Raw genomic sequence first — 26,421 nt, 5'->3', positions numbered from 1 at the left:
GATCTAAACTGTTATAGTAAAAAAAAATGCATGTATCTATTTAGTACCACTTTCCACTTATAAAATTTTTAAAAAGTGTTGTAATTAGACTACAAAGAACAAATAATTTAAAAGGAGCATTAATTGCAAACAATTTGCTTAAATACATTTACCATGTTTTTTTTTACCATTTAGTGACTTTTTTGTGCAAAACAAAAAAAATGTAAAAACAAAAAAATAAAATATTTTTTGATGTTTAGAGTTTTGTTTTAAGTTTCCCCCCCTTCCCTAATCTGCCTGTTTAATCTGACGTCACCGTTTCCCCGGCAACGATCCTTGACAGCTGTTTACCCAAGTGGCATGGTAGGAAGGATGTTAATCCACTCAGCATGAGCAACAGCGACTAGATCACCTGAGGAGAAGAAGACATGGTGAGTTTGTTTCGCCCGGTCGCTGACATTTACAGATGTCTGCCTTGTATTTACATAAAGAATGGTTGCTGGAAACAACAGCTATCTTAAGCTCATAGTGCTCCACTTTATACTGTTTTTTATTTTTTATTTTTTCTGTGGATACTTTTTAATTTATTTTGATGAGCATTTATTTTACAGTAAGCTTTTCAAGAGAAAAGAAACAGAAAATTATGAAAAATATTTTAAATTTAGAATTAAAAATGCATTTTTATCAACAATTATTAAAATAAAAAGAATACTTTGACTTCTAAGATGTATTTTTTTAGATGTAGCCTTCACTCAAACAAAAAAAAAAGTAAAAATAATAATCTTGTCTGTTGATACTGTTGTTAGAGCTGTTGAATTGGCTTCAAATAATAGACTGATTAACTCTCCCTCAACAAAATCCAGAGCAACACAAACAGCTTGAGCCAAATCCTACTTTGCAACTTTGGAAACAAGCCACTTACCGTGCAGATGCCTATTCTAAGAGCACTTCTGACCTGCTATATTTATAGATTTATTAGTGACTGTAGAGGTCAACAGATACATTCTTGCACGGTAGATGGTGCTAAGGAGGTATGGCATACTTGTCTGTTTTCTCCCTCCCTGCAGGGCTTGTTGTCCATTCTTCGGAGGCTGAAGCATTCTCCAGACCATGAGGTGCGCCTGCTGCTGCTCGGACTGGACAACGCCGGCAAAACCACTCTGCTGAAGCAGCTGGCGGCTGAAGACATCAGCCACATCACGCCAACGCAAGTGCGTTTCATGTTCCTTTCAAAAGTAAATCCAATAAAATCATGAGCCTTAAAGTAATCTTTTAACAGGGTTTTAACATAAAGAGCATGCAAGCTTCTGGCTTCAAGCTGAACGTTTGGGACATTGGAGGGCAGCGCAAGATCCGTCCTTACTGGAGGAATTACTTTGACAACACAGATGTGCTGGTAGATTTATTTTGAAAAGCTGACTTAAAAGGACTATTTGCTGACAGTCCTCTCAACCTCTGATCTGCTCTATTGTTCACAGATCTATGTCATTGACAGCTCCGACAGGAAAAGGTTTGAAGAGACAAGTTTGGTAAGATTTTCAGGTGTTTTTGTGTCTGCGTGGCTACTGATCACTGATGAGACCTGTCTGTCCGTCCAGGAGCTCGCCGAGTTGCTGGAGGAGGAGAAGCTAGCTGGCGTGCCGCTGCTAATCTTTGCCAACAAACAGGACTTAATGACAGCCAGTCCTGCATCCGAGCTGGCAGAGAGTCTCAACCTGCACACTATCAGAGACCGCATGTGGCAGGTGCAGGCCTGCTCTGCACTCACTGCAGAGGGAGTTCAGGTAGATGCAACAAACAGCATCTAAACTCAACAAGCTGGAGACAGAATGGCCCTCTGTGTGGCAACACATAGACTTACAGATTTGATGGAATGTGTGACAATAACATGTTGCACAAGAGTAATAGAGTAAAAAAAATCTCTGTTTCCCATTTCTTCAATTGCAGCTTGTTGTGCCAAATTTAAAACCAGAGTTACAGCTTTGTGCCTTCTGCTTTTGTGAAGTGAGGACTGATTGAAAAAAAATATAGTGACAAAAGCACTCAAGTCTTGAGAAACTGTTTGACCAAATGAGGTTTAAAGTCTAATACTGTAGGGAAAAAATTATTCAGTGAATTATTTATTTTTAATTCAATTTCAATTCAAAATGCTGCCAAGAACATGATATTATTATTATTATTTTTACATTTTTTAAAGCACTTGTTCAGAAACTTTGACCATTTTGTTAAAGGCACATTTTTTCTAAATATATATATATTTTTACGTACTAAAAATTTTTTTTGATGTAAGATAACATTAAGTATTGAAAAAAAATGTCTTATTTTACCAAAAGAAAAGCACAATAATTTGATTATGTAAGCACAACTTGTAAATGAGATACAGCTGCAGTGCTAAATGTTCTGATCATGAAATAAAATGTATTTTACTATTTTATTCATGCAAAAAGTGTATTAATATTTGGGAAAAGTTTTTCCCTAAATTTAAAATAAATAGTGAAATATTGTCTTTAGATTTGTCAGGATATGTGTTGCATCGTGATGCGTATCGCATCACTACAGTCTTTCCAATACACACCCCAACTTATAATTGACTTGGAGAAATAAGGCTGTTTTCTTCTTTTATTGGAGAAAAACTGCAGCACACAAACATTACAAACATGATTATTATCTGTGAATTCAGGATCCCTCCATGTCCCTGCTTGATTACTTCACACTTGCCCATATCATGTGTTTACCTTTCAATGCATTTTATCTGCCAGTGCTGATGCAGCATTTAATTGTGTGTAAAAAGAACAAAAACTTGAACCTATTTATTTAAAATAAAAAGCATTGTGCGGAAAAAAATCTCTAAATCTTTTTTACAAAAACTTACTTAAGTAAATGTAACTGAGTAGATGTACTTCAGTACTACCCAGCTCTTGAATGCATTTCATCTACTGTATATTGCTAAAAACCTTAGTAGTTTTTTTTGCAAATATTTAATTCAAAGCTGGTTTGACTATAAATTATTGTTTTTAAGGTTGCAAAAATGTTAGGACAAACATAGTTTTATATGTTTTTTTATGGTAAAAAGCTAAAAAGTTTGTCGGATACAGAATCTGAACAATGGCCCTAAAGAATTAAGATTTAAATGTCATTTTTCAAAATGTTGGTAGAAACCTCAAAAACTGTAAAAATGTACAAAAACCACTCCAACTTATCTGAGAAATCAAATATTGACTTTCTTATGTTTTTTTTTTATTTTATTTCATACAATTTTAAATAAATAAATGTATCACTTTAACTTGAAACCCATTCGAGCAATGTCTCATAATATTTTTCTTGTCTTTTTTAGGATGGCATGACGTGGGTGTGCAGAAACATAAAGTTTCGGAAGAAATAATTCAGAAACCAAAGAACATTTTAAGTGTGAAAATCATTTTTATTTTCTAATTTTTTCTCCTGAACAGAGATATGAACAACCTAATGGACGTTTTTTGTTCTTCTTTTAATTTTTTATTACTTGCCACTGTTTTTAGTAAAATCTGCTTTAGGAAGAATTCTGTAAATAATCTAAACTGTCATCCTATCTGACACACAGATGGTAACTTAACATATCAGTTTAAAATATGCTGCAATTTAACTTGAAGTTTATGTACTTAGTTTTTGTGTTTTTGTTTTGTTTTCCAAAGATTCTGTTGAAATGAAGTTGGTTTAGTTATATCTTTTGAACACTAGAGGGCGACCTCACTTCAGTTTTTTTTTTTGCATCACAACTAACAATCAATTTCACATCCTCTATTTAGCAGTGGTTGCTTCCTCTGACTTATTCTTTTGATAATTCTCTTCTAATAGAAATAATTAAAGAAAAAAAAACACTTTTTATTTTATTAATGTCAATGGATTTAAAGTCACATCGCTCACAGAGGAGGCCCTAATCATCAACAGGACTTTATGTGTTTTGTTCATTCATATTCTTTAGTTCTTCTATACAAAAGTCACCAAAAATATAGAACCAATCTAAAACAAAGCTGGCATCCTCTCCTGCATTTTGACATGAACCTAAAATACTTTGTTCTTCCGATTTCTACCGTGTTCATCGCCATTTCCCAGAAAGTCCTTTTGTTTTTTTTGTTTTTTTTTGCTGTAAATTTGCTAAAAATGCTCCTAATCTGAACTGGATGGATGCACCACTTTGATCAAAGAGGACATTTACATACAGGCCTTTTTCCAGGACTAATAGCTCTCCAATACAATTTGCATTTATATAGTCCCCTTCATACCAACATGATTTGGCACCTTTGCCCATGATAAAAATAAACCTCCTTCTTTGGCCTTGAGTGACTGCCCTGCTGCTGCTGCTGCTGCTGCTGCTGCTGCTGTGTGTGCATTTGTGTGTTCCTCTTACTCTGCATGTGTAGGGTTGGCTGATTTTAATATATCAGAGCTGCCCGGACCTCTGATGGAGCCTGGAATGAGCGCAGAACCGCTCAGAACGGGCATCGTGGTGATCGTAGTTTGTGGTTTTACTTTCTGCTTTCCTCCTATAGTATTATTGTGTATTTTTGTAAAAAACTCAAGCTGTATAAATATTTAAATCAAAAATTAAAAGAGATGGATAAATAGTACTTTTGTAGTTTATATATATATATATATATATATAATATTTGAAGTGAGCTGCAACAATTTTCTGCAGTATTTTTTTGAGAAAATAAATATTTCTACAAGTAAAATATTATCATTAGATATTTATTTCCATTGCTGAGTCATCATATAAAAAAAAGAACATTATCCCTTCACTTGCTTTGAATTCTGCATGACACAGGCTGATTAATCTGTTCCCATTTCCTTAAAATGGAATGGAAATCAGATGGCAAATGCTGTGAAACGCTCTTAAACTCAAATGAATAAAAGTGCAATTGCCAAACAGAGGAGTGAATTGGAGCAACCAGTCCTAGTTACCTCTAGCTCTATCATCAAAGAGGCAGTCAGGCCTGCATAAGGCCATAAATCACAGGATTTTCCCAGCCTCTCAGGCCAAGCAGCCCCACTTCAACGCAGGAGAAACCAAAAGCTCGGAGTCTGATTGACTCATGCGGCCAACATAACCGAAGGATAGAGATTATGTGCGTAATTAGAGTGTTTTATTTCAGAGGGAGTTACGAGGGACTTATAAAGACCCAGCAAACGGCAAAAAGAGTGTCAAAAAAATTTAATTCCACTGTTGTCTATTGCTATAACTAAATGCACTAAGTTAATAAAATACTTTTTGCAAAATCAACTTGTTTTTTTTTTGTTTGTTGTAAAGAAACATTCAGAAAAAGCCTTTAAAGCAGTTTTATTGCAATGTGTGCACCTAAAAATAACACAAAATACAAACTTACACGTGAAATTTTCATTGCATGTCAAAAGTTTAAGAAGTGGATAATGAGTTGGTCAAACATGAAGAAAATTGAACAACTTTTTATTTTCCTTTCATAAATTAATTCTCTAAATCTATTATTTAATATGAAAACCTCAATATTTACAAGCTCTGAAGTCTTCCTGCCCTTTGGACAAAACCTCAAGATTTTTTATTTTACAAAATACTATTAAAATAAATTTAAAAAAGTATTTGTAACAAAAATGGCCACATTAATGAATATTTATTGTTTGTCATTGATTTGAGCCAATCCAATGACTATTGATTTTTATTAGAAAATCTTGTATATTTTAATGTAACTTTGTTTTTTATACTCGTTTAAGTTATTATTATTTATTTTATTAACCCTTATTTAACCAGGAAGTACCAATGAAATTAGGAAATCTCTTTTACAAGGCGATCCTGACCAAGTTACAGTTAGAAAATAATAACAACATTTCTTTTAAAAGAATCTTTCTCTTATCCTCTCAACTTGGATTTGAAATAATAAGTTTCCAGTCCTTCTATAGCATCTTCCATGTGCTGGGGGCAACAAATGCAAATGTTTAAATGTTAATTCTTGATTAACTTTTCAGACATATTGAGTAGATCGAAACAATTTTGTAAAAATGATCAAACAGTGTGACTATAAACATTTTTATCATTTTTTTACATTTTTTTTTTTGTCTTGTGACGGCTCTATTACACTGATAATTATCTTTTCAGCTATTCGCTGCCAAACTAGATAATTATGTATCTGCTTAAAAATCAGCAATCACAGCATATGATGCAGCTAGCCAAATAAAGCTAATGAAGAATGAAGTCCTGTTGTGGTTGATTAATAGGAGCAACATTGTCCCCTGTTTACAGCAAAACAAGAACAAAGGAACATATAGGCGATGTTTGAGGAATCGAATATAAATACAAAATTAAGAACATATTTTATGTGTATTAATGAAAAATGGAGTATAATTGTTCAAGAAACCGACCGCGACATTTATTAATCATCACAGTTTTATTGTATACATGGTCTGAAGAACTGGAATTTGGAAAGACTGGAAAGAGTCTGGCAATACGATACAAATCCCGATACGTATCTTACGATACGATACGTATCGCGACATATCCGAAGACTGTTTTAGAACAAATTTTCAAATTTTTTTCTTTTTTTTTAAGAGTATGACTTAGAAAAAAAACCTCTACATGTATATTAACACATCTTTCATTGTAATTAAATGGTAAAATTATTTTTATTTAATGCCTGAGCATTTAACACGAGCTGGCTCAGTGACATCTTGTTGTTGTTTTGGTCGCGGTGTAGAGCTGCTAAAAAAGGCTTAGTCTAGTTGCCGGGTGGTTAAGTGGAAAACAAAAATAACACTCATAAAGAATTAATTAAATATCGTCTTGTTTGCATTTTAAATTGATACAAGTATCGCTAAATGAAATATCGCGATATATCGCCAAATCGATTTTTCCCTACACCTCTAAAGAAAACATAAAAAATGATTTTATTATGAATATAAATAAAATATTGATTTTTTTCAACAATTAAATTACAATTAAAAGGATTTAAAGGTTTATAACATCCTCCTGATGTCCACACGTCACTATTTTTTGTTTTCCTTCAAAAAAATGTAATCACATTTATAGCCTAACAAATATTTTATTATTAATATGTTTTAAACTTTATTAATTAATGTACTTTTTAAAATCTAATAATGAAAAATTGTCGTGTTAAACTCAAAAAACCGTTTGTAGCCTGTGGTGCTACAGTGACAAATCAACGATTTTTAAGAAATCAATATTGGCTCCTTCACATTTCATTTAGGGAAATAAATCAAGCACTCTAAACTCTTATACAACAAAAATGGTTGTTTTAAATGTTCAATTACTTAAATGAAGTGAAAAGATCTGTCCCGCTTCCCTCCAATCCTTCATGATGAAGAAGAAGATAAGTGCTGATACCAGATGATAGAACAAACAACAAGTGACCACATTCCTGAGACGGCCTCTTTGATGTATGCACGCGCCTCCGCAGGACTCGTACCTCCACGTGTCCCTCTTTGCTATAATCAAGCCGTGGAGTCATAAACTCTGAGGGGACGGGGATTATAAAAATGATCGGGGGGGTCGGGAGGCAGCACTTCACACCTTGGAGCAGGTCAGTTTCAGAGCGTGGAAGGGGTCGCTTGTGGGGTCAAGCCTAGGAGGGGGTCCGCGGCGCTCATTTTGAAGACAGAAAGCAGAAGAGGTCGCGTTAGTCCGGATTTACCCTTTTATTTTTGTGCATTTCTTAGCATTTTGTTGGAATAATTTGTTTTTGATGTGGTTCTTACATCAAAATTGAGCAAAAGTGGAAGTTCTAGTTTTGGCGCATTTCTCCTGTTCTCACGCTTTCACTCGCCACGTCGACTGGAGAGTAAGTAAAATTGCGAATCGATAACTTCCTGAGTGGTGTCTCACTCTCCTCATGCATAAGGTCAGAGGTCATACTCTTGACCCCCCAGTGACCCCCTCCTCAGGGAGGAAACAACACTTTCCGCCGTCCCAAACCTCAGCGTACTAACTGATTGGCCTTATCAGTTGACTGATCTGGTTCAATCGACTCCCTTTACACCCCCACTGCCGCTCCGCTGTCCCTCCCCGGCACCATCATTTTATTTTTATATCGCAGAAGCACAGGCCGGGCCTCATCCGTCATTACAGCGCGGCCTGACAGCTCCTCACACATGCTTGGATTTTTACATTTGACTCAATCCGGGGCTTACTTTACTGTAACCGATTCAGTATTTCTCAAATGAGCCGACCGATCTGCATGCACGCCACCGCGGATGGGATGATCTATGGCATCGCCTTAATAGATTTCCCAGGCCTCAGAGCCCAGCTAGTGTAGGGGAAGAGGGCATAATCTGTGCAATAAAAACACGATTATTCATTCAAATTGCTTGATAATTTATATTCCCCACATGTTCTCGAGCACACGCTTGTGTGTTGCGGCGCCTGAAAGTGTGTGCGCTCTCGCCATTTTTTGCGTGCTAACAGGACATCCAAGAATCTATCACTACATTAGCTGCTGCATTCCGCCAAATCGTTTGGGAGGTGCACGACCAAAAATACCTGTGCAACAACAAAAACTGTTGATGAGTTTCTTTAATTGGAACTAATTAAAATATGGGAAAATAAAAAGCATGTTGGGTTATATGTTTTCCTTGGAGACACTTTTTTATGAATCAAAAGAAACCAAAACCCTCCAAATTCTAACAAGCTTTAAAAAAAGAAGTTTAGAACATTTTGATAGCTTTTACAACAATACAAAGTTGTGAATTTACTGCCAGCTTTCTCACTGCATACGACAAAAGAAGTCCAAACGGCTTGAAAACATCACGCAGTTACACCTGCAGCCTGTAGGGGCAGTAGTGAGTATTCCAAGTCCATAATCAGTAAGGAAAAATGAAAGAAGAAAACCAATCCATCATTACACACTACATACTTCACTATATTATGTGTTTAGCGTGTTGTAGTGCTGTCTGAATCTACAATTCCAGAATTAAGGGCCCAAGAAATCTGCGAAATATCAGTGTGGATCAATGTTAATTAGACCGGCAAATCTAGACCATAATGCATTGTGTTATAAAGATAGTATCCAAAAATACTAAAGAGGAACAACTGAGTTTGTACTGTTCTGGACACATGTAAGAGCTAAGCAGAGAAAGATTGAGGCCACTTTCCCTACAAATCAGTTCAAATAATCGATTTTGGGATTTGTTTGAGTTCAATATTTTGTTTGTGGATTACAGAACAATAACAAAATAGAAAAAAAAAATCAGAGAAATATTTTCTTAATTTGCTAATAAGCAAGTAATAATGAAGACGAACCTTTCATTTGGTAATGTAATAAAACAATAAATGATAAATCCTCCTTAAATTTAGCACAGTACAGTTTAAGATAAAGTAAATTATTGACAAAAGATGCACCATTATTTATTTTTTTTTCAATTTGAAGGTTATATAATGGTTTGCAAAAGTCTTATTGAAAAAAATAATTCAGATGTTTAAGGAACATGAAACTTTATTTGTCTCTTAAGGGAAATTTTTCACTGTGTTACCTGAAGACCTTCAATTTACAGAAACAATCAATTCTGATGACTGTAGAACAAACTAAAGTCTAATTTTAATCATCTTTTGATCTCTTGTAAAAGTGGTCTTTTATTTATGATTATGCTGTTTTTAGCAAAACTCAAACAATCTGTGTCGTTTTCTAGGAGATAGTTCATTAGAAGCTTGTCTCTTAGTTGTGAGTTCCCTCACTTCCCATCATCCCTCTGCTTGCACTCTCTGTCACTAGCTTATAGCCCCTCACAACCCCAAGCTAACATTAGCAATGCAGTAAAAATGGCGATCAATATCGGAGCTATTTAGTTGTACAACTTAGACTCATAAATCAACTTGGACGAGAAAAACAAAGGCGTACATAGATCTATTTGTCTGCAAGGGGATGAATCGAAAAGGGGGCGGAGCCGTGAGCCCGTGGCCCACTGATTCTGTCAGCTATGTCACAGGCTTTTTCTGTCTTCTGCTTCTGATTCACAATAATTTGAAAAACGAAATACTCAGAATTTATATTTTAATCTTAAGCTTGTTTTTAATATACTCAGCTAACATTCCAATGTGGGCCCCATAGTTTACCTTTGGGCTGAATTGGTAGGTTTACCTATATTGGCTTAGATAGGACAATTCCCACCCACTGGCTCGTTGTGGTTACTGTTGTCCTCAGGTGTATTTTTTTAGCTTCTGTGTCACTTCCAGACATACAAATGCAGCAGAAAGGTAAAAATTCAATAAAAACTGAATAGAAACACAAACAATTTGGGACAGAAACCCTCAAATCAGTAGTTACCATGGGAGCATCTGGATGTGAAGAGGATTTCACATAAATTAAGGTATCTTTTGAGGCCTCCTTGTCTGCCCATCATCATAGAAACTGAGAAATATTTTAATGTAATAACTGGATAATAAACTCTAACAAAACAGAGTCAAAGTTGCGTAATGCTGTCATTGTCAGGATTAAATAAGCCGCTAACAAATTGCTTTCAGTTTTTATGCAGCTTTTCAAAGTTAGTTTATTTTTAAATAAAAACGAGGCGCTTTTGCAGCTGTGCAGCAAATGAAAGGTTCATGTTAAGTTGTTGGTTGCACATTATAAACACATTTGGGAGTGAGACATTTGTGCACACATCTGTGCTTGAGTCCTGCGAGTGTGCGAGGAAAAATATTGTGTTTGTGCTTTTATTTTTGCTTTTATCTCCCCGCGTTTTACGTCTCCGAAGCTTTGCGGAGACGGTACAACGGGGAGAGAAGGAGAGTATTCTCAATTTCCTTTCTAAAAAGAAAATTCATTTGCAGTTGCTAATGTAATGTCATCGTTGTGTTTACCGAGCGTGGATGATGTATAGGGGATGTTGCATTGAGTGAGACTGCTTAATGATGCATAGAATTAAGTCTGTGGCTTTCAGCTGAGCTCCCTTCTCTCTCATACACTCCTCTTTTTTCGCACACACACACACTCCCTTCCTCTTCGGTTCCCTCTCTTCCTCACCTCTCTTTTGCGTTTAATCCCCACCCTCTTCCTCCTCCTCCCCAGCCTCTCTCCTTCCCTCTGATGCCGGCTGTCTTGGACTGTTGGCCACACGTTGCTCTGTGTTCTGTTGCCTAACTCCATCAATCACTGTGAGCAGAGAGGAAGGGATGCATGTGTGGAAGGGGATGAGGAAAGGTGCGATAAAAACCGCAAGAAATGAGGGAGATGAAAACAGATAACAGAAACTGTAGAAAGGGAAGTGAACAAATGAGAAGAACGCCTTTTAGGTTTAACAGTCTGCTGTGTGTTGGTCTGAATGAGCTCCTGGAAGCTTACATGGAAACAATTGTCTTATTTCAGCCTTGAACTGAACAAAAACAAGGACAAATGATGGTAATAATTGGGATGATATGATCTAAGTTTTACTGCCTGAACAAAATAATGACTTGAGTGGGAGGATTTTTCTGTTTTAGAATATTCAGAATCACCAAAAGATTTGATTTAAATTGTGTTGTTCCTTTTTGAGACTGTCAGTGATAAATCCTGTTTACATCTATATGCGAATGATGGTTATATGTTAGATTAAGTGTGGAAAGTGGGACATTTTCTTTGAATTTTAGCTAAAATGTAAAATTTTTGGTTATTATAAGGATTTTTTTGGCTTTTATTGTTTCATTCCTTTCTCTTTCACACTGAAATGGAGTCATAATCATTCACAGCTGTTTCTGTTTTACTTAATTAGCCTTCAGTGAGTTTTAAATTTATGATTTTTTTCTTTGTTTCTTCAGATTTGGGCTGTTTTTTGGGTTTCTAGTCATTTTTTTAGATTATAAATATATATTTTTAGCTTTTATTTTCAAAGTAAAGTTCTTTTTTATGTTTTGTTTCATTCCTTCTTCCTCTTTCACACTAAAATGTAGTCATAATCATTCACAGCTGTTTCTGTTTTAGTTAATTAGTCTTCTGTGAGTTTTAGTTTATGTTTTTTTGTTAGTTATTTTAGATTTGTGTCGCTCTTTTGGTTTTTTAGTCATTTTTGGGCTCTTCACAGTTTATTTTGTCCCATTTTAATACATTTGATTTATTTTTTGTGTTTGAGTTCAAATAATACACTTTTTGCTTCTGCTGATAACCTATTTCTCTGAAACTGTTTTATTTACTGATTATCATTGAGTTTGTTGGTGTTAGACAAAGAAAAAATATTTTCTAAAGAAGTCTTAGGTAATGACTTACAACTGGGAACCACAGATTTATATTTGTAATGAATCATTTATCATAGGAGAAGCCTGACTTTAATGTTTTTTTTTATCAACATGATACAAAAATTGTATTTTTACTATAGTTCAAGTCTATAATCCTTTATAAATTTAATGTTTCAGTTGGTTTAAAAAGCCTATAGAGTCAATATACATTACAAACGAACTAAGTTAGAGAGTTATTGTTAAAGAAAATTGCACTACTTTTACAGAGTTTTTAAGGTACATGCACTAAACATGAACGTTTGCAATCAAACAAACATTTTAGCAGTTTGTGATGACACAGAGCCATACAAGTTCAGCAATGTTCTCAGTTCAGAAAGAGTTAAACCAATTTTTTCTCCATTTCCAAATTTATTTTTGAAATTCCGGAATGATAAAAATAATTTAAAAGGGGAAAATTCTTTAGTCCATCAGAATAAAGATTGAAAAAACACACCTGCATAACCTTGAAACAACCCCAAATCCATATTTCCTGCAAATAGTAATATTTTTTTTTGCATGAATGCATGGTCATATTTTTATGCACACTTTTTACAGAACTAATAAAATAATTTACCTTAAAGAAAAGTTGATTTATAGACAGGAAAGAACTCACGAGCAAAAAATAAGCTATTTCTTTCTCACAAAGACACATTCTTTTACACACACTCACTGACATAAGTCACTATTTGAAGTCAATTCAATTGATTAAAATGATCTCCAATTGAGGTCAAAACGTATTAAAGTTAAAAATGTGTAAAATCAGTCAAGTAAAAATGGTGTTTAAGCCTCTAGAAATAAAACATTACAGCTTCTTAAAGTGAGTATAGTTTTTCTTTTGTTTGAAGTATTTGAGCAATGAAACTTTCAAAACATCTAATCACTAAAAACAATTTTCCATTTTTTAATTTCACTCAAAAATCTTCAATTTTTAAAGTTTCGAAGTTTTGGCACCAAGATTATTATTATTATTTTTTTTGAAGATGTCCAACACTTATATCGATGTTAATGTGTATTTCCAAAGTACTTTAGAGTCAATAAATGCTAAAACCTCAAAGCTCAGACTTTCTATAAAGTTTTTGACATTATTTAGTGAACATTTTACAGGAAATGATGCACAATTTGATCACTGGAACTGCTGTAAAACCTCTCCAACGGTGTTTGATTTTACTTTTTCCTCCTTCACGTCCCTCCTGCATATCTCATTCAGTCACTCAGTCCATTGCGTGCCGCTGTGATCCAGCTGTCCACCCCATTCATCATCCCGCCACTCTCCCCCTCACAGAATTATTATTTCTTTGATGTGTTACTAGTTGAAAAACAAATCCATTTTTCTGGCTATCAATTCATCATTTGGAATGGGGGAGTCACACTCCAGTTGTAGGGGCAGCCACTTTTTCCCCAACTTGGATTGTGTAATGTTGTGTGTCTGTGCATGTATGTGTATCAGGCAGGCGTTAAAAGCGATCGTGTCCCGTTGTGTCGGAAGCTGGACGAAGGACGGGGAGAATCGGAGGTAAATAGAAATAAATGCGAGAAACAGATTCGGATGAGATGATGGAGATTGTGAGGATGAGGAAAAAAAATGTGTGTGTTTGTGTGTGTGTGTGGGAAAGAGGGCTTCCCTCTTCTTCAAGTCGTCCTCCTTCACCTAACGTCTGTGATAATTTATCACTTCTCCTAGCTTGGCTGACAAACTATTTGCAGGAAAATGAGTTTTTCCGCCACGGATTTGTCCTCTGGGAATAGGAAGGGGAGCTGCTGTGTTTTTATTCCACCACACACACAAACACACATCCAGATGTGTGTGTGTGCTCTTGTGCACACACGAGCACACTTGTGAGATCTCCAGTATTTACTGGGGGGGGAAGGGGAGGTGGTTAAGATAAATGAGGTAAATTAATAGAGTCACTGAGGGAAAAGATCTGCTTCCACACCAGCAGATCTGCAACTGACACACAAAAGGTGATCTCACACACACATACACACACCCCGTTCTTCCTTTTTCCACCTGCCTCCCACCCTCGCACGCTTTCCTCCTGATCCCTCATTTGCCCTCCCACAGATGACAAATGCAACACTCAGACAAACAGCGATCGGGGCCATGCGGCATAATGTCAGCTTAGATCAACACTGGGACAAAAGCAAATATCACAACATCCACACAGCATCCCAGCGTGTTGGCGTGTGCGTGTGTGTGTGTGCCGTTGGCCCGGGTCACTGGATTCCAATCTCACTTTCAACCTCATCAACCAAGATATCGACAGAGTGCTTGACGGAAAATTACACGACAGTAAAGGCCTAATTACATTGCTATTACCCTGGGCTATTCATAATCTTCAGAGATGGAGCAACAGTGGGACATCTCAGCTGTAAATCTGCAGGAGACTCTCTGTCTCTGTTAATGCCTGCTGTCATTACAGAGCTAACATGTCTTTTTCATGTTACTGTCTGAAGGAAAAAACAAAAAGTCAGTAGAAGTGAAGCAGAAGTTTGTACCGGACACACGTAGGCTCATATAAATACAAGTTTAATCTTGTTTTTTTATATATATGCCCTCCATCAGGAGAACAATTCTCTTTTCTTTAACACATAAAGAAGTAGGTTCAGATGTAACACTTAGAACCAAACAAGTAAACTCTGTTTATCATAACATGAAGCTACTTATGATCATTATTTTGCAGCAAAACTTAATAAATTCTGAACAGATGACTTTATACTGTCTCCTTCATTGTATCTATAAAAGAACTGGACAGAGCGGGTGTGACGTTCCCCATAGAAAACTTTTACTTCCGGCTCCAGCAAATTGAAGCCAATTCAGTCGCTATTTTTCAGCATGCCACCATTTAGAGCCAGTTAACAATAATTTTCAGAGTCCTGTTTCTATGGAAACTACAGTCACCAATCATGAGTACATTTGTTTAAGGTCCACACCCCTTCAGCTGAAAGCGAGCTGTCAATCAAACCTTCGAGGTGGGGGCAGCAGCACCACATTCTTATACTGAAGCATCTGATTGGTCAGTTTATGACTTGAATAACTTATGTTAAAGAAAAAGATATAATTAAAAAAACATGGGATTTGCAAGAAAATGTTAAGAACAACGTAGAACAAAAAGAATGACTGAGTAATAACTGTATTTCTCAACAGAAGTCATTGGGATGTTGGCTTCTTGGAGCCAGCAGGTACTTCCTGTTTGGAATGGCAGGAAGAAGGGATTGCTCAGTCCGGTTCTCTTATACAGTCAATGATTGTCATCAACCACAACAAGCTCTTCAGTTCCCCAACCATTACACCGCCACCGCCATGTTCGACTGTTCTTTTTACTGCCATTTTTGTTTGACTTCTGGCCATCGTAAAAAACAACCTTCAGTTTTTTAAAATATTAATTTAAAGATTTTGAATGAAGTGAGGATGTTTTTGGGAAAAAAAGCAGACAAACCCTTTGTGATATTTTTATTTAAGTTTCTCCCATTAAGGACGTTTTTAGTCCAGATTCTTTTTTTACTGCTAAGTCATGAATAGGTGACTAACGTTTGCTGTTCCTCAAGTTTCATTTTAAGACCAAACTGATGTTAATGTTTTGACAGAAAACTGTTTTCTGTCGGCTCCAAAATATATATATATATTTCAACAAAGAGCTCCAAGAGTGTTTGTGAGACCTGAACAGAAATGCAGCTGACACTGATGGGGTTGTGGTTAATTTTGCAGGTCGTTTGGCAGAAAAATTTGAAATTGAACAGATAATGTCTGTGTTCGGTTCATTATTGGGAAACGATTATGTCTGCACCGTGGGAAATGAAAAGTGGAGACTTTTGATTGGAAAAGTGTTTTCCTGATTTTTTTATTATTAGTTTGGGAAAGCAACTCATTAAATGAAACGTCTTTAAAAATTCATGAGTAGATGAATGAGAAATCCCATGCAAAAAAAGAAAAAAAAAATTAAAAAGTAAAATTATGAGCAAAATTATGTTGTTTATACAACAATAATATATTGATTTTCTTCTTACTTTCCAGCAACACATTGTGATACAAAATTATTAAGCTAAAACTCTTAGAATATTTTCAAACATAACCCTTGTGTGATTTTTGCAAAGAGCACTTAAAATGTTTTAATGTTTTGTCATTTTCTGCATCTTCGCTCTGATAAAGAGGCTCACTTACTTTCCATTTGACGCAAAGGAACACCTGAGTTCCCATGAGGACATTCGACTCTACGCCGCTCCAAGCGCTCCAGCCAATAGCCATCTTTGTGATGGCTGTTTCTATGGCGATCGCCTCTGACTGACAGGCATGACGACAAGGTCCACCAGGCTCTCTGATCAAAGTGTCCTGCAATTACCAGTTTGTGAGGATCAAGGAGCATGTGTGTGTGTGTGTCTGTGGTCACCATCTCCCACATTGAGCTCATTCATGTCGGCCGTGAAGGTAAAGACCACACAATTTGAAAGATTCCTGCACCTTTATGCCGCTTGTGCTGGAAGTGTGGAAAGGTTTGTCGCAGAACGAGTGACTGAAGGTGCAGAGTCGAGACGCAGGTCACCTATGACCGCCGCTCCAGGTTACGTGTGGACTAAACACAACTAAACATCATGTTCAGCTAAAGGCTATTACTGCCTGTATGCCATTGTAGGCCTCACAATGGAAGTCATGCTGGGATTTTGTGTGGTTCTTGCTGGCAACAGTTATTAGCCCCCCAAAAGAAATCCAAAAGGGAAGCAGTCAAGAGAAGAACAAGAAGATTTGGGGTCAGAATTGAAGGGTGGGGGTGGGTTACGAGGTGGGGTGAGTAAAATGGAAAAGATGTGTGTGTGTGTGGTGGTAGGGGGGGGTGTTCGGAGTGAGGTCAGAGGGTAACACCAAAAAGGAAATGGGGGACACAGGGGGAACAAAAGACAGGGCCGGGCTAAGACAGACAAAGCTGGAGGGAAAGGTGGACAGTTCACAAAACACAGGAAGATGAGGGGAAAAAATGAGAATGGAGGGGTGCCGCATGCAGCAGATGGCAAAGGCTGGTCGGACAGAAGTGCACTGAGAAGACGAGGGGGGGGCAAAGCTGAGGAAGTTTCTTCATTTATGACTTAAAAATAACTCAGCTCTTCCCCAAAAATCATTGAGTTTGTTTACATAATCACACAAATCTGAAGAGAGGATTTGAAAGGTTAAGACCTTTTAACCCTAAATGTCTGGATTATTGAGTCCATTACTTTAATATATTGTCATTTTTTAATCTGTTCTAATATTTTTAAAATTTCTTCCATCAAAGTTGTGTTTATCACACAATTCTGTTTTTCCATGAACAGAAAATGATGCAATTTTTTGATTCCTAAATATTTTTTATACACATTAACAGCTAAATAACCAGTTTATATGCCAAAAACAAGCTAATAAATTGAACTATTAATGTATTATTCACTTTTATCCAAATTAGATAAATTCCTTTATATGTGACAGTGAATATCAGAAAATCCTGTTTACGTGATCACTGGATTAACCAGCTAATGATCAGATTTTATTTATTTTGTATGTAAACGGACTGATTAATGACCTCATCAATCCTGCTCTTTTTTACCAAATGATTTGATCCAATTATCCTGATCACAGACGCGTTTTGAAAACTTTTTTCTCAGTTGTCTTCACGGGAGCGTGCACAGAAACAGTCGGGAAGCGATGCATCACCGCGGGAGCGCGCGCCAGACCAATTTACGCACGCCTGTCCCACGCAGTGAAACCTAAAGAAAACTATTGCAGGGACTGTTAGCGTTTTTTTTAAGTACGAAACATTATATACATTTCACCAAAGTTTTTTTTTCGTTAAAATAATGTTGTTTCATTTCCTGACGCGCGCGGCTTTGCGCCAAACTGTTCAAGATTTCCACACGTGACTTTAAATGATAGCCTTCTCCAGGAGAGAAGCATCCGTTTCCACTTCCAGGCTGACCCCCAAACTCTAAGCCCTACAGTAGAAACCGGACAAATGTTTGGGTATGCATGACGTCTTATCTCTGGAGTCGGAAATGTTTTGCGCCTCTGACCTTTTCTCCCCCCCCCCTCCAACCCCAGCTCCGGTTGCCACCTGTCGCCGCAGGTGACCCACCTTTGCTGCATTCGGACACACAAACAAGAACAACAAAACATTTCCGGAAAAACGAAGTGGCTTTTGTTAAAAAAAGAAAAATTGGAAAGAAAAAGAAAGACATTTTTTTATCCTTTCCAAAATAGACTGACAGTCTTGATTAACAAAACAATATTACGGTTACTTGAATCAGAAGAAAATGAGATTAAAATGTATTTAATTGTTATAAAAAATGTATTTTTATTCATGGAAAAACTTAGGACGCAATTTTGTAAAAGTTTGTTTATCTTTTAGTGTATGAATTTATTTTTCTTTTAAATTAAATAAATATGTTCACGTTTTAAAATGTGCGTAATTTAACCTTTTGGATTTTTCTCAAGTGTTAAAATCATAAAAGTTTTCCCTCTTAAGTAAAACTTTAAAAACTCAAATTTCAAACGTCATTGAATAATATCAGTGTTAACACGTTATTTCGTTTAAAACCAATTTCGTTGTCGAGCTAAGAGATTCCAATCGGACCTTTAATCCCTCGATCAACTCCCAGTAACCCCTGCGCCTCTCTGTGCCACCTCGCCCTGCAGGCACACGTCATTTTCTCTGCGCTGTGGCCGCTCCACCGTTTCCACCTCACCTTGTTGTGCCTCTCCTTCACTCTCCTGACAGTTTTATTTATTTTAAAACAAGTTGCCTTTTGTCCCGCAGACACTGATCTTGCTACAGAGCTTTTCAAAGATCCATTTCAATCACAAAGAAACAAGATAAGGACTTTAAAAAAACACACATTCCCTCCCCTTTATTTTTTCTTGCTGCCATAAAATCTACAGTAAAATTGTATTTGTCACGTTAGTTTGTTTCTTTTTTTCAACATTTTCTCTCAAAGCGGTCTTTATGGACGCCGTAGACGCCACGGTGGCGTGGATGAGGTGTTTGTGTTTGTTTTTAGCAGGCTTGTGATAACAACTTCGACAGTGTTTGAAACCTGCAGGGATCGTGACACCCGGGTTGTGGCGTGACGCGCACTCGGGTCGCCTGCTTGACGCATGGCGCGCACTCCAACACGTGCGTAAAATGAACTTTTTCCATATGAGCTTCCATTTGTATTTTACTTTTTTTGATTTAATAGTTAAATAAAGTAATAAGTAAGTACACCAACACGCTTTTAGGGGTGTGAGGACCTAATATGCCAAATAAAAAAGGGCCTAAAATTTGTGCGTCATCTGATCACAAATGTTTTATTATGGTAACATGTATTTGGAGTAATAAAAAAGATTTTGCAAATAATTATACGTACTTTTTTAACTTTATATTTGCTAATTTAGCTCACTTTAGTGTCTCATTGACCTTTAGTGTCAAATAACCACTCTAGTGAGATCTATGGATGAGAGCGAGCAGCTCCCTGACAAGTGTTTCTGTACGTCTGTATGTCGGTGGGTGTAACGCCACCAAAACACAGGGTCAGTCGTTGCCGTTTTACTTTTTTCTTTTTTTTTTCTTTTTTTATTTTAATCTGAAGGTGTTCTTTTTGCCATAAACCGCGCCCCCTTTTCTAATTGTCATCCAATGGCCGCGGCGCGCAGTCCTCCGCGCAGCCCCGGTTGGATAAATCCTCGCTCAGTTTTTCTGCGCACACACACACCACAGGAGAGCGCGGCGGCAGTCCGGTCCTGCCTCCTCAAACACAGCCTGGAAGCGGAGCAGACCAGCGTTCCCATCATTTCTGGATAATATTGAAACAGCTGCTTTTATCCGTGGAGCTGCGCGCTAAATAAAGGTAAGCTCCGCGAGACCTGGTGGGGTTTTTGGAGGAGACGACAAAACATGGAGTTGACAAGGAGACAATAAGGCAGAAATTTCATCCAGAAAACCGCCGCAAAGGGAAATGTGGCACTTCTTCATCATCCCTGGTTTTTAAAGGCTCATACTCAGTTTATTTGTGGAGTAAAAATGTAAATAAGCAAATTTAAACCGCAGAAAAAAAGTTCTTTCAAATCATATATGTTTTAAATTGACAGTTAACACAATGTTATATTAATGGTTTGGCCTCATGAGCTCGTGGTTAAGTTCGACACATTTGCCTGGTTAATTTCTATATACACCCTTCTTCTGCCGAAATATATAAAGTTATTACACCTTAGTAATGATTAAAAAAATCTTAAAAAAAGAAAAACACAAAACTAAATGATTATATCTTATATATAGGCCTACATTATTTTTTCATATTTTCTTTTAAATGATGTGCATATTTTTTTAAAAAATATTTTATGCTTAACATTTTCAAAATAAATCTAATATCTTTTTAAATAGTCAATAAATGAAAATACTAGAAGAAATAACAAAATTAAACCGTCAAGCTCAATTCTAATTCCTATTTAAAAAAACATGACAGGCTAATAATTTATTGTACAACATATTAGCCAGAGGCCAGAATGAGTCTGACAATTGTGTTTTGTCACATTTGGTAAATGTTGTGACAGCCTGCTAATTATTTAAGCTGCCATCCAAAAGACCATGAGGCGCTTCTGAAAATACTCCACCTGCTTAAAAGCAACATTTTACAGTATAAATTATATAAATTATCCCTTCCTGTTCTTGTTCTTGTTTCCCCAAAGTACCAAGCGGTAGTGAATTAATTCAGATTAACACAGTAATACTTTCTATAAGAATGACTCAAACGTCTGTTTTAAACAGAAAACTCTGAGATAATTTTTGGACTTAATTTAAAATAAATAGATCAATCTATAATAGTAAAAGTATGTACCTGTGTTACATATTTTGATGCCTTTATAGCTTCAAATGGTGCAGAAGGAGTTGAAACATGAAAGATGCTGTCACTTCAACTTAATGTTTCTTAAATAAAAATTGAAAGACTCAACTCTGTTGTGAACATTAAAATCATTTTATGAATAATAATAATGCAATGAAAAGAAAAAATTAGCTCTTGATCTTCAAATAACACTTTTTTTCTGTTTTGTCATTTTCAAAGACTATTAATCCAATCCAGCCAAAACTTAAAATTTACACTTCTACCCAAAACTTTTAATTCTTCTACCCACACAAAGCTTTTTTTTTATTTATTTATTTTTTTTTTTTACAAAAATACATCACTCATTGATTTTTTAACTTTACATTTTCAAGAAAAAAAGTATTTTAAATAAGCTTGTTATCCTCTATAAAGATGAGAAGCAGAACTCCACAGCTGAGCATCAGGATTGATTTATTCATGGAATTTTGGAATTTTTATAATTATAATTGTCTGTTCTATAAAAGTTTAGATAGTTTCTGTCTGCAGTTTGACACAAAATTCTTACAAGTACAAGTGGTTACTGTTAGATTTCAGGCAGCATTTCAGCTTTAAGGCACCAGGTAGAATAAAAATTAATGAACAATGTGTTAAAATTATTGAATATATATATAATCAGGTTACTAACATGTTCATATTTGCTGTTATCCTGAAGGTGGTGGTCGGCGGAGCGCCTGGAAGCCCACTCATGCCAGCCAAGGCAGGCTCCACAGTAAAAGCACTTTAGCTTTCAAAGTGGAGCGAAGCGTCCCGTTTGGCTGGTGGATCAAGGATCGAAAACTCAGGGATATGTCCAACACTGGAAGAGGTAAATATGCAACAAAGGATCTTCTCCCGCATGTCCTTAAACTTGACCGGTTCAGCCAAACACGTTCAAGACTGTCCAAAAACAGAAATGTGACAGCGATAATAATACCATTTCTATTGTAAATTTGTCCCTTTTTTGAGAATTAACAAAATGGAGCCAACGTACAACTGTGTAGAAGGTGTTTATTTCATGGACTAGCAATAAAACACCTTCCTATACTTTATAATGAGAAATAAATGTATGCAGATGATGTGTTCATTACAAATCTATCTATCTATCTATCTATCTATCTATCTATCTATCTATCTATCTATCTATCTATCTATCTATCTATCTATCTATCTATCATAACGTTTTGATGACTTGGAGCTTTGTTTTGCTAAGCGCGCGCCTCCTCCACACTTTGGGGCGCGCGCGCGCTCGACCCCCCCGGGGCTGCTCCGCTTTAATATCCTGCAGGTTGATGAAGCTTGGCGGGGAGATTTTTTTTGCCACACTTCGCTGGTGGCGTTAATAGAGGCGGCCCTCCTTCGTCCGGCTGCCGTTTGATGTGGAAATGAAAGCTGGGGGAAAGAAGCCGAGAGAAACCCGCGAGTCGCTGTTGAATGAAAAGCAGGAGTGTTCTCTGACAACGACGGTTGTGGTTTGTCCAAAAGATAAAAAATGTTTGGGGTTTTTGTTTTTTAAGTTAAAGTTGGTGGCTTTGAAGTTATATTTTTTACAGATTTTTTGGTTGAGTCCCTGAAGTATCCTGAAGAATTCTAAATGTTTACATTTTACTGAGGCGTTTACGTCTATCACGAAAATGCGGAATTATCTGTGATTAGGCTAAAACTATTTTAATTTATTTCAATTAATAATAAATGTACCTTCAAAAAATACATCATTACAACTCATAAAAATCAAAAGACCACACCTCAAACCTAATTAGCTAGGAAATAAATTTTAAAAATCCAAAAATTGTATTAATATTTATTAAAACAGTTTAAAAGTGGTCAAAAGCCTATTTTTCTTTTTGCTTAAAATATATAATTGCAGAATACTGTCCGCCCCTAAACTCAGCCAAGTGTCACCCCTTCAACAAATTGGAGGAATATAAATGAAATGCTGGCAATGAACCCAGCCGGATTTAAACCAAACTTATTAGCCTCCAACATAAACCAAATAATCATTACTCTAACTGAAATGACTTGGTTACTGTTTGGGCCCTTAAAGCTAGATATTTAGTGTTCTATATTTTACTAATTTAATTAACTTAAATCACTTAAATCAAAGTTGAACTTTATTGATGGAGCTTGGACAACTTTTTTTTCTTTATTTATAATTAGGAAACACTTATTTACCATAAGATATATTTCTAATTAGTTGTGTTAAGGCATGTTCTTCTGCCTTCTTCCAAGTCTTTTGCACTGTAAGTTGAACGATTTTGGTTGAATCAAAATTCTCTGGGATCCTTTTTCTTGTTTTCTTTCCACAAATTGAGCGCTGCATTGTTAGCTTTTAAGATATTGTGTTGGGGAATTGATTTATTTGTATGTGGGTGACTATATGTCTGCTAAATAATACTGTTAGACTAATTTTTGTGTTTTTTTTTTCTCTGTTGTTGAGGACCCCCTGAATCCCTCAATCCTCCTTTAACAGTTTCAACAGTTTGAATAGAAAATAAAATCAACTCAGTATTTGCAAATTCCAATTAATTTATAATTTCCACAAAAGGTTGTTGGGTTGTGTTTGGTTCCTTGACATTTATGAGTGTTCATCCCCCCTTTTCCCCCAGGTCATGGGGGTCTTAATCAACTAGGTGGAATGTTTGTTAATGGTCGCCCACTTCCGGAAGTGATCCGGCAACGCATTGTGGACATGGCCCACCAGGGCGTCCGGCCCTGCGACATCTCACGGCAGCTCCGGGTCAGTCACGGCTGCGTCAGCAAGATCCTGGGACGGTGAGTGAAATAGGCGACCATCTTCTGTGAATCAGCCTCTACTTGTTTACTCACTCGGGGAACTTAACTATCTTCTTCATCAGCTACTACGAGACTGGCAGCATCAAGCCCGGCGTGATTGGAGGCTCCAAGCCAAAAGTGGCCACGCCAAAAGTTGTGGAGAAAATTGCAGAGTATAAGAGGCAGAATCCCACCATGTTCGCTTGGGAAATCAGAGACCGGCTGCTGGCGGAGGGCGTATGCGACAGCGACACGGTGCCCAGCGTAAGCTCCATTAACAGGTGAGGACCATTTATTTTTATATTTTTTCTCACTCCTTCCAAAGGGATTTAAACACGTGTCTGTTTCAGAATCATCCGAACAAAGGTCCAGCAGCCGTTTAACCTCCCGCTGGATGGGAAAGGCCTGAGTCCTGGTCATACCTTAAGTGAGTGTTTCCAAACATACGAACAGCTGAGGTTGTCCGGCAGCATTATCCTAGACACGAGGATTAAGATTAGGATTCTTCTGACTCCTCTGAAGGATTAGGTTAATGGTATTAAAAAAAGTTGTAGTTTAAATGTTTTTCTTTCTTTTCAGTACCCAGCTCAGCTGTCACCCCCCCAGAGTCTCCACAGTCGGACTCAGTGGGCTCCACCTACTCCATCAACGGCCTGTTGGGTATCGCTCAACCCAACTCTGATGGCAAGAGGAGCCACGACGACAGTAAGAATTAGATCAGAAAACCAAAATCGAAAACTGCATGAAGAAAAAGAAAGGAGGTGGAAGATAAAAACGAATCTGTAAAACAAGAATTTACAGTACTTTAAATTATACTTTTTTGGAAAATAGAAGCTATTTTCTCCATGGAAGAATGAAATTCCTCTTTAAATCCATTTAGCATTGATGGAAAACAGTGTTCTACATATTTATCCCAACCACACTTTAGTACTTACATATTTTATGGTAAGATTCCAAATCTAAATGAAGTCAATTGGGGCAGAAATACACATTAGTTTTTAAAAGAAGCGTGAGAAAAATCTCTGTGGAGGAAAAAAAAGCATTTTTTTTAAAAAAACGAAATTAAGATTTACAAATCTGATTTAAGTTTGTTTTACTCAGCTCACTGCAGCCATTTTTCTAGCTAAAATTCTTGACCTTTCCCAAATGTAGACATGTTTATTCGTCACATTCTGTGAGATGCATTATATGACAATCTCTTTAGGGGATGTTTATAGATCTAACAAGCTTGGACCCAACTGCTAGATTTAATTGCAAATTCTACTACAAAAATGTCTTCAGACAGAGCCCTGAGGGTCACCACAAGTCAGGGAGAAAATACAATCTGTCAGTTGGTGGAATTCCAATTTTAACAGCTTTATTTATCCTCAAGGGGCAGACAGTAGCTTATTAAAAAAAAAACATCTTATGAACCATAAAAATAAAAATAAATCAAGTTGCAAAAATACAACTTGGACCACTTTAAAACAGTTTCAGTCAGTCCTCCGTGGACTTCAGGTCTCCAACTTTGTTTTTGTGGCTCACATAAAAACCAAACTAAACAAACACAAAGGTAATCGTTAATGATTTTCATGTCTGAATTTGCATTTTCACATTTCCCTGTGTGCATTGTCCTTGGTATGTTTCCCAGGTGATCAGGAAAGCTGCCGGCACAGTGTGGACTCTCAGGGCAGTGGAAGTGTACCCAGGAAACAGATGAGACTGGACCAGTTCTCAACACATCTGGACTGCGGCTTTGATCGCCACCACTACCCTCCAGAATCCTTCAGCTCGTCCTCCAGCAATAAGACAGAACAGGTAGTCCTGAAGTATCAGATTTCTGTGCGTGTTTTTGGTGATGTGTTCTTTATTGAGACCAATAATTAACTCAGGTTTGTTATTCTCAGACTTTGTACCCACTGTCCCTCGTTAATGGCAGCCTCGACGAGGCCAAGACGACCCTCTCATCCACGTCCGTCATTGGACGGAATCTGTCGGCACATCAGAGTTACACCATGGTGACTGGTGAGACTCTGAAAACAGTCGTTCACTCCAAAGCTGAAAGCATCTGGAGTGAACGGCTCACCTCCACATTCACTCCATCTTTGCTTTTGCCGTATCACTCCACTCACGTTCACCTCTTGTTTTCCATTTTCTCATCCGCCCGCTCGCACCACCACCTCAGAGCCCCTTCAGACCCTGCCGCTGTGTCTAAAACAGGAAATGTCCCCAGAAGTGACCAGCACAAGCCCCTCCCCAAACATTGCAGCGCCCAACCTGGCGTTTGTGGACCTGCAAGCGCTGCAGAAGCCTGTTTCTGTCAGTAGCAGCTGCAATGGCAGCAGCAGCAACTCCAACCATTTTTCCAACACCTTCAACTCATTCTCCCATCATGCACCAGCGTACGGGCAGTTCAGCAGTCAGTCCATAATCTCAGGTAGCGTGGCCCTCCATCTCATTCATGCGGTTCCCTGAAGTTCAAATCATTTTAAAGATCACAAAGACAATTAAAAAATCAAGCCAAGTATTTAAAAAAATTCCAGAAACCAAAACGTGACTAAAATAATTTCCAGTTTCCATTTTATTTTGATTTCTGCACAGTAGTTTTGCTTTCCGAAATGTTTTTTTTTTTTTTTTTT

The 26,421-nt window shown here is 36.9% G+C and overlaps 2 protein-coding genes across 6 annotated transcripts in view; both read left to right on the top strand.

The window, feature by feature from the left end:
* LOC112162794 (ADP-ribosylation factor-like protein 3) overlaps positions 1–4,298 on the top strand; it is a 4,945-nt gene extending 647 nt beyond the window's left edge. The window contains exons 1-6 of one of the 2 annotated variants that reach the window (XM_024298691.2): positions 256–410; positions 1,047–1,190; positions 1,259–1,375; positions 1,458–1,508; positions 1,578–1,763; positions 3,314–4,298. In XM_024298691.2, the coding sequence (XP_024154459.1) occupies positions 408–410; positions 1,047–1,190; positions 1,259–1,375; positions 1,458–1,508; positions 1,578–1,763; positions 3,314–3,361 (549 nt within the window). In that variant the 5' untranslated portion in view covers positions 256–407 and the 3' untranslated portion in view covers positions 3,362–4,298. Of the gene's footprint in view, positions 1–255; positions 411–1,046; positions 1,191–1,258; positions 1,376–1,457; positions 1,509–1,577; positions 1,764–3,313 lie in introns of those variants that run through there. The other variant, XM_024298690.1, reaches the window with a different exon arrangement.
* A 14,760-nt stretch (positions 4,299–19,058) lies between these two features.
* pax8 (paired box 8) overlaps positions 19,059–26,421 on the top strand; it is an 11,238-nt gene continuing 3,875 nt past the window's right edge. The window contains exons 1-9 of one of the 4 annotated variants that reach the window (XM_024298609.2): positions 19,060–20,023; positions 21,708–21,860; positions 23,662–23,803; positions 23,887–24,084; positions 24,154–24,230; positions 24,383–24,508; positions 25,434–25,600; positions 25,690–25,807; positions 25,968–26,219. In XM_024298609.2, coding sequence (XP_024154377.2) covers positions 21,842–21,860; positions 23,662–23,803; positions 23,887–24,084; positions 24,154–24,230; positions 24,383–24,508; positions 25,434–25,600; positions 25,690–25,807; positions 25,968–26,219 — 1,099 coding nt within the window. In that variant the 5' untranslated portion in view covers positions 19,060–20,023; positions 21,708–21,841. Of the gene's footprint in view, positions 20,024–21,707; positions 21,861–23,637; positions 23,804–23,886; positions 24,085–24,153; positions 24,231–24,382; positions 24,509–25,433; positions 25,601–25,689; positions 25,808–25,967; positions 26,220–26,421 lie in introns of all 4 variants that reach the window. The other 3 variants (XM_036214582.1, XM_024298608.2, XM_036214583.1) reach the window with 3 other exon arrangements.

Source organism: Oryzias melastigma, linkage group LG12 (assembly GCF_002922805.2).
Source record: "Oryzias melastigma strain HK-1 linkage group LG12, ASM292280v2, whole genome shotgun sequence".
In the NCBI taxonomy this organism is placed as follows: domain Eukaryota; kingdom Metazoa; phylum Chordata; class Actinopteri; order Beloniformes; family Adrianichthyidae; genus Oryzias; species Oryzias melastigma.
This window is presented reverse-complemented; position numbering and strand designations above follow the sequence as displayed.